At 41.0% G+C, this 7603-nt stretch overlaps 1 protein-coding gene and 1 pseudogene across 1 annotated transcript in view; one reads left to right on the top strand and one right to left on the bottom strand.

Annotated features, from left to right (window-relative positions):
- Window positions 1-206: 206 nt before the first annotated feature.
- Window positions 207-3239, bottom strand: LOC103397140 (39S ribosomal protein L40, mitochondrial-like; annotated as a pseudogene).
- Window positions 3240-3852: 613 nt separating this feature from the next.
- Window positions 3853-7603, top strand: part of LOC103397146 (3-ketoacyl-CoA thiolase, mitochondrial-like) — an 8365-nt gene continuing 4614 nt past the window's right edge. The window contains exons 1-5 of the mRNA XM_025052816.1: window positions 3853-4036; window positions 5218-5384; window positions 5482-5599; window positions 6019-6166; window positions 6301-6476. Of these exons, the coding sequence (XP_024908584.1) occupies window positions 5374-5384; window positions 5482-5599; window positions 6019-6166; window positions 6301-6476 (453 nt within the window). The 5' untranslated portion in view covers window positions 3853-4036; window positions 5218-5373. The remainder of the gene's footprint in view (window positions 4037-5217; window positions 5385-5481; window positions 5600-6018; window positions 6167-6300; window positions 6477-7603) is intronic.

Genomic DNA, 7603 nt, shown 5'->3' with positions numbered 1-7603 from the left:
AAATGAGCTTTCTCCGCAGGGTGGCAGAGTGCTCCCTTAGAGATAGGGTGAGGAGCTCTGTCACACGAGAGGAGCTCGAAGTAGAGCCGCTGCTCCTCCACATCGAGAGGAGTCAGTTGAGGTTTTTTCTATTTCGATTAGTGTAAATCGGAGAAATTGAAGAACAGAGATGTCCAATATTCTCAAAGTGATATTTAAAAAAAAGAAAAGATGTAATTTATCTTTATTAACATGCACATACAAAAACACACAGTATTCCAGATATTTTCAAGTCTGTTCCTCACCATCACTGAGTGTAAACTTTAGTGATGTCATTGTATGTCCCATCAGGTGCATCATAATTGGTCTATGCTGGTGTGTAAGCAGGACCTTCACGACTATAGGGGAACAACAGTGGGTCTGGTGTCAGTGCCGCCTGGTTCAGCTCCTCTGACTCCAACCTCAGGCTTCTCTCTGTGCTTCAAGAGCAACATCAACAGCGTTCACTTCATCCAAATGCTGCTTCTGTAAGAAAGCGGTAATTAAGCCCACATCAGCTTTGGATGAGAGCAAAGGTTAGAAGCAGCGTTCTCCATGAAAACCTCAGTAATGGAGGTTGCATAAGAGTGAGAAGTTAAGTGGTGACCTGTTTGTATAGACTCCACTCCTTCAGCAACAGGGCTTGACGCTCCTTTTCTTCAAATGTCAAATGTGGCTGTGAGCGTATCCTCGGAGATACAAATACAAACACAAATTAAAATAAAATGTCAGTATCCAAATGGATGTTCATTGAAAGTACCGCATGGGAAAATAATACACAGATAGGGCACTTTTTGATGAAAATAAAAATACACAAGTAGGAGATTCCCTTGGGCAAGAAAACTAATTTACACAGAATAAATGGCCTTAGCCATTTTATTCAGCCACAATTACTGTTTGTTGTTGTGTTGCTCTGTACTTTCTTTTCAACCTTTTTAAACTGGTAGGTAAGTGGGGGGTGGATAAGGAACTACAAATGGCTTGACGTACCTAAACTCCTGCACCTTCACCACCTCTGCTCCTTGTAGCCTCACTATTTCACTGTTCTGCCTTTCGTTTACACACATGTACTCTGTCTTGCTACGACTGACCTTCATTCCTCTTCTCTCTAGGGCAAACCTCCACCTTTCTAGGTTCTATTCTAGCTGCTGCCTACTCTCGCTACAGATCACAATGTCATCTGCAAACAACATAGTCCATGGGGACTCCAGTCTGACCTCATCTGTCAATCTGTCCATCACTACAGCAAACAAGAAGGAGCTCAGGGCCGATCCTTGATTGGTAGTCCCACCACCAACTTGAAGTCTTCTGTCCTTCCAACAGCACACCTCACCACTGTTGTACTATTCTCATAAATGTCCTGCACCAAACTAACATACTTCTCTGCCACTCCTGACTTCCTCATACAAAACCACAATTCCTCCCTTGGCACTCTGTCATATGCCTTTTCTAAATCTACAAATACACAATGCAGCTCCTTCTGACCTTCTCTGTACTTTTCCATTGGCATTCTTAAGATAAATATTGCATCTGAGGTACTCTTTCTAGGCATGAAACCATACTGTTGTTCACAAATCTCCACTTCCTGCCTCAAACCCTTGTACAACTCCTCATATGCCTTTTGTTTGGCCCTGGCCACTTCCCACTTCACCTCCCTTGTCCTCTATTTGTACTCTAGTCTGTTCTCTCACTGTCCCATCTCTTCTTCGCTAATCTCTTTTTCTGCACACTCTCCTGGACTTCATCATTCCACCACCACGTCTCTTTGCCCTCTTTTCTCTCCAATCATCTGGGAATTCCAGAACTGCCCCTACTTCCTTCCTGAAGTCTTCACAACATTTCTCTTTCCTTAGTCCACCACTTGATCTTCTGTTCTGTCTTCACTGTCTTCCTTTTTTTTCACCCCCACCGTCATCTTGCACACTACCATCCGATGTTGTTTGGCTACACTCTTGCCTGCCACCACCTTACAGTCTCTAATCTCCCTCAGATTACCTCTTCTACATATAATATAATTTATCTGTGTGCCTCCACTCTTGTAAGTCACCCTGTGTTCCTCTTTCTTTTGGAAATACAGTAGGTGTTTACCACAGCCATTTTCATTCTCTTTGTGAAAGCTACCACTGCCTGTCCTTCCAAGTTTCTATCCCTAACGCCAAACCTGCCCATCACTTCCTCATCTCCTCTGTTCCCTTCCCCTACATGACCATTAAAGTCTGCTCCAATCACCACTCTCTCTCCCCTGGGGTTGCTCTCTATCACCCAATCCAGCTCATTCCAGAACTTCTCCTTTTCTTCCAACCCCCAGCCCACCTGTGGGGCATAACCACTGACAACATTCATCTGGCTTGATTTATCCATAAGAAAAAAAAATATGGTTGGGTTTAGATGTCTGTCTATCTCTAAGAAACTCCAAACTGGACATGAAATCTCCACACATTCACTAGTGCAAGTCAAGCGTTGAAAAACAACAGTAAATTATTTCTACCTTGTTTCATCCATGTACTTGACTGGAACAATAAAATCTTCTATTGGGATTAATTCAGGTACGGCCTTCTCCATCTTCTTTAATTTCTTCTTTATACGTTCTCTTGCCATCATTTCTCATCTAGGGTCCACCTTCTTCTTTTTCCGTGGTTCTGCCCTAGGAACACAATACAAAGGTCATAATGTTGGACCCTTACTAATGACTCTCCTGATATTTTTGTGGGGTAAAGACTCGTGTTTGAAAATGTCCATCTATATTCTTTTTAAAGCAACCTGAATATACTTTGACTATTCCTGGGACGATTGTTTCTGCAGAATGATGTTGAATTAACCCATACCTGAGTGCAGCTGTCGTCTTTAAAGTCATCACTGGAGCAAACCATGGACTAATGCTGACTACATGACTGACTACATTATGTTCTCCACACGGGACGCTGTAAACACAAACAACGATGAACAATGTATCTTTCCACCACACATGACATCCTGCTGTCACTTATCCACAGAGTAACCTTTTGCTATGCTAGCTTCGGCTAGCTAACGTTTCCTTACAATAGAATCTTACCAAGACGCGGTTCTCGGTCGGGACAAAACCCTGCAGAAGCATCGCGACAGAGCCAGAGACATGTTTTCCTTGTGTGTGGTCTCGGTAAAAACGCACACTCAAGAAATAGGGAGGATCACATGTACACAGTAACTCACAGTGTCGTTTCGACCCCTTGCTTGAGGGTTCTGCGAAGTGACGCAGGTTGATGACGTCAACCTGGCGCAAGCTCCATTATTTTCATAAAATTGACTTAATTGTGTCTCGTATTTGTTAAATAACTTCTTTATATGGTAGACTTACCAGAATAGGTTGTGAGGATCCAAGTAAAACGAAATAATTCACAAAAATAATAACAAGGTTAGTCCTTAAAATAACTAAGGTAAGCCAGAATAACATAAACCTTAACAAACGTCTGGCCCAAATAGATTATACTAAGTAAAAAGAAAGTTTTGTCTACTATTGTATGTCCCAGAACTTATGATTATTACATTGTTCGGGAAGTCGGTATCAAACAAGTAGCTTTTCGGATTGCCCTCTCAGTTTCAAAAAGGTAGGTGACCCCTGGTGGCTGCTACATGGGCTAACGCCGAGGAACAAAATTATATACTGCACTTAGCGAAACGAATGCGCTGCTATATATCAATGGCGGTCATACTGATGCTACTTGGAATATTATCGAAGGTGGTATGACAGGTAAACAGTTTGAAAAGCACTGGAAAACAGCAGTCATTGAATAAAAGGAAATGTTCATTCAGATCCCGGAAGGGGGCAGTAGATGAAAATTAACTGCTGTTTAGACCTATAGAAAAAGACGGAGCTGAAGCGGACGTAGAAGAAAAAGTAGTAGCACCAGCATTATTGAGGCGAGAGGTCGCAGCAGCCTGACTTCTCTGTTGTTGACTTTGGCGTGGGATCAGGGCGAAACCAACATCCAGTGTCAGACCGCAGTGTGGTGTTGAATCAGCATCATGGCACTTCTCAGAGGTAAGCTTCACTCTTGTCTCTTGCCAGCAGGTTCGTTGACAACAGTGGTGTCATTTTACACACTTCGTGTTAAAATTACATCATTGCATAATAAATCCAACATCTCTGCAGATAAACATGATTAGTTAAAGCCTTTCTAATTGAACATTTCGTGTCTGGAGCGTGTGAACATGTCGTCAGTGTTATGTAGGTGAAAGGTAACAGATCTCTATGCAGATGCACAATGCGCTATATACTGACTGTTGTAAGATATTTTTTAAAAATGTTATGTATTTTATCACTTTGAATTACAGTGCTGCATTATACATTTACAGCTATATATGTTAACATTTCTGTGTAAAGCTGTCCGTTTTATTGTTTTCCTAAGCTGAGAAAACAAACCTACCCCCACAGCATTTCAAAGGCAACACGCCCTCTGCCTGTAGGGTTATTTTGGCAGTTTTCTCACTTACAGGGCAAATGAATGAGTCAGAACGTGATAATTATCAATATTTTAGAATCGTTTGTGCAGAATTTTTTATTTTCTAAAATACAAATTATGTACATGTATACAGTGTTTGAAGTATTATTTTTGGTGGTTTATATAAAACATCAATTACAGTCTGACTAACATAACATCATGTATATGGCCATGGTTTTTTTTTACTTCTAATTAACAAATGGATAAAAACTCATCATTAAGGCTTTTTCACACATAAAACCAATAGGATCATCAGAATTTTTTTGTGAGGAAGTATACTAGGGATATCCAATATTAACTTTTTGCTGATATTGTCCAAACACTTACTTTCCAATTCCTGTATCAACGATACCCATATAGGCCTGGTAATGTTTATTTATCTATCTCTACTAACCACTGTATGAATTGCTGGCACCAGCATTCTGCATACCGTCTCTTGATTATTAAAATAGATTAATTAAATGAGCTGCAATATACAGCCCCAAAACTATTTTTAGGTCATGTCAGTTAGCAAGGAGTTATTGGGTTTTCATTATAGAAGGAAAAATCCATAACGATTCTTACAGATATTACATAATTATTCTAATATCAGGCCAATATTATCGGACATGCCTAAAATATACATTATTTTGCGACATTTATTTAAATTCCCACATATTGTGCAGCCCCAACAATTGTGTCTTCCATTTCTACAGCATGTCTCTTCTTCTTTTCTCTACAGGTGTTTTTGTCGTAGCTGCTAAGCGCACTCCATTTGGCACCTACGGTGGTGTGTTGAAGGATCACAGTGCGACAGACCTAGCAGAGTATGCAGCCAAAGCTGCCCTGGCTGCAGGGGGTGTGGCACCAGAGCTGATAAACAGTGTTATTATGGGAAATGTCATGCAAGTAAGAAACTAGTGAATATTGTTACGATGTTTACTGCATTTTAAAAATGTTGTGTATGTACTGACATTCTGTCATCTTTTACTGTTTTTTTTTTCAGGGCTCAGACCCACGCTCGTCACGTGGGTCTGAGGTGTGGTGTTCCAGTTCCAGTGCCTGCACTTACAGTGAACAGATTGTGTGGATCTGGTTTTCAGGCCATTGTCAGTGGTGCTCAGGTGAGTACGCAGACAAAAATAAGTCAGGGGTAAAAAAATGATACGAAAAGCAATAAATTAATAGATTTGAATCAAAATCTTTGGACTATAAGTTTAATTCAGATAAGAGTAAACTCATACTTTGGTCAAAGTTTATGTTGATTACACTAGATCAGTGAGTTGCCCATTTATAAGAAGGGGATTTAACCTATTGCTGAGAGATATGGTGACAAAGCTCAATGAGTTCATGAACCTGTTTAAACGCCATACTTGTCATAATAAATGTGGGGGCTCTGAGAGTATGAGTCAGGCACCGTATGCTGTTCGCAACATTCGATTTGGAACTAAGTTTGGATTTGATTTAAAGGTTGACGTTTAGTCTCCTAAATCTTGACTCAGTGTTTGTCTAATGCAGCATTTTGACTTTTTCTCCACTGTAGCTGGAGGACACTATGTGGGCCGGTCTTACTGACCTCCATATAAAAATCCCCATGGGCATAACAGCAGAAAACCTAGCAGAGAAATACCAAATCACCCGGGAAGACTGTGATAACTACACATATCAGACACAACAGAGATGGAAGGCTGGTAAGATCAGAGTCGTCTTCATTGACCTGCCTCTCTTACACGTGTTTATTATGTTGGCAGTGTTGTTTTTGTAATATCAGCCAATTAGTGCAAAGACTGCCGTGACTAAATGATGACCTTTTTTCCACGTACAGGGCATGAGGCTGGTCACTTCGCAGCAGAAATCGCCCCCATTGACATAAAAGCTAAGAAGGGAAAGGTTCCTGTGACTCAGGACGAACACCCTCGGCCTCAGACCACAGTGGAACAGATGGCAAAACTGGCTCCTGTTTTTAAGAAGCAAGGAACAGTCACCGCTGCCAATGCCTTGGTGAGTCAAAGGGCAAGTTGTTGCCACGTCAAGCATCTTTGGTAATCATTTTCCATTTAGCTCTGTCTGGGAAGGCCTGTTTTGAGTGTTTACTTTTTTTATTATTTTAAATAATTATAAATTGTGTTAATAAGAATCACATGTAAATAAGCAGTTAGTAGGATTCCATTAATTTATTTTATCAATAATAAATAACCAACCTTCCAGTCAAATCACTCTTTAGAAACATTTTTGGACACAGCCTACAAAAAAACTTATTATTCAATTACTTTTGTGTTCATCACATTTCTTAAGTAGGTATTTTGCGAGTAGCAGTACGACAACACTTGTGTTTTCTGGGTCACCTTGTGTTGGAAGAATTTAATTTATTATCATTGCTTCATGCTGTACTGTCGCTTTAAGAAACTGTTTGCTTCTCATATTATAATCTAGTGTGCTCAAGACTGATGGAGAAATTACCAGACACAGTCACACCCCATTCGCTCCCTCCTTCTTACTCCGTACTCACACACGATCACATGAGATGTAATTTGAGACTTTTGTAAACTCAATAAAAGTGCAGAGGAAGGGTGTGGCTACTCGGAGTTGATGAGGAAGCTGCCCGAAGAGTAAGCTACACTCTCCCCTTGCAAGTAAAAAATCAAGACGTCTTTTGTGTTGTTACTTTGTCGTCATATATGTTAGAATAAACCTAACATAACTTGGTCCTTCAAGCTGGATGCCAACAAATTAAGCAGAACCTAAGGATCAGGTGGAGAACGACTGAAAACCGTGCACGGCCAGAACCAGGTTCTGGGGAAAGACCTGGGGAGTGAATTCTCACTCAGGCCAGTACTCCGACACCTGATCCTGGGCTGCTGATTGACGGCATCTGATACCAGAATAAGATTGACGACGAGGGTGAGAAACAATTTTTCATTACCAGCGCGTGGTTGAAATATGGGTTGAGTCCCTGGGCAGTAATGCCTAAATTCTGATAAATGGGTTGCAAATTCCTGGGCAGTAATCCCTAGAACTACGTGGGTTGAAAATCCCTGGGCAGCAAACTTAGAACTAAGCGGGTTGGAGTCCCTGGGCAGCAGTCCCTAGATGCCAAAGACCTAAAAAAGAGTGAATGTGAATGTGTG

The sequence above is a fragment of the Cynoglossus semilaevis genome, chromosome W, assembly GCF_000523025.1.
Source record: "Cynoglossus semilaevis isolate Cse_v1.0 chromosome W, Cse_v1.0, whole genome shotgun sequence".
In the NCBI taxonomy this organism is placed as follows: domain Eukaryota; kingdom Metazoa; phylum Chordata; class Actinopteri; order Pleuronectiformes; family Cynoglossidae; genus Cynoglossus; species Cynoglossus semilaevis.
Note: the sequence above shows the minus strand (reverse complement) of the source record. Positions and strands in the feature narration are given on the sequence as shown.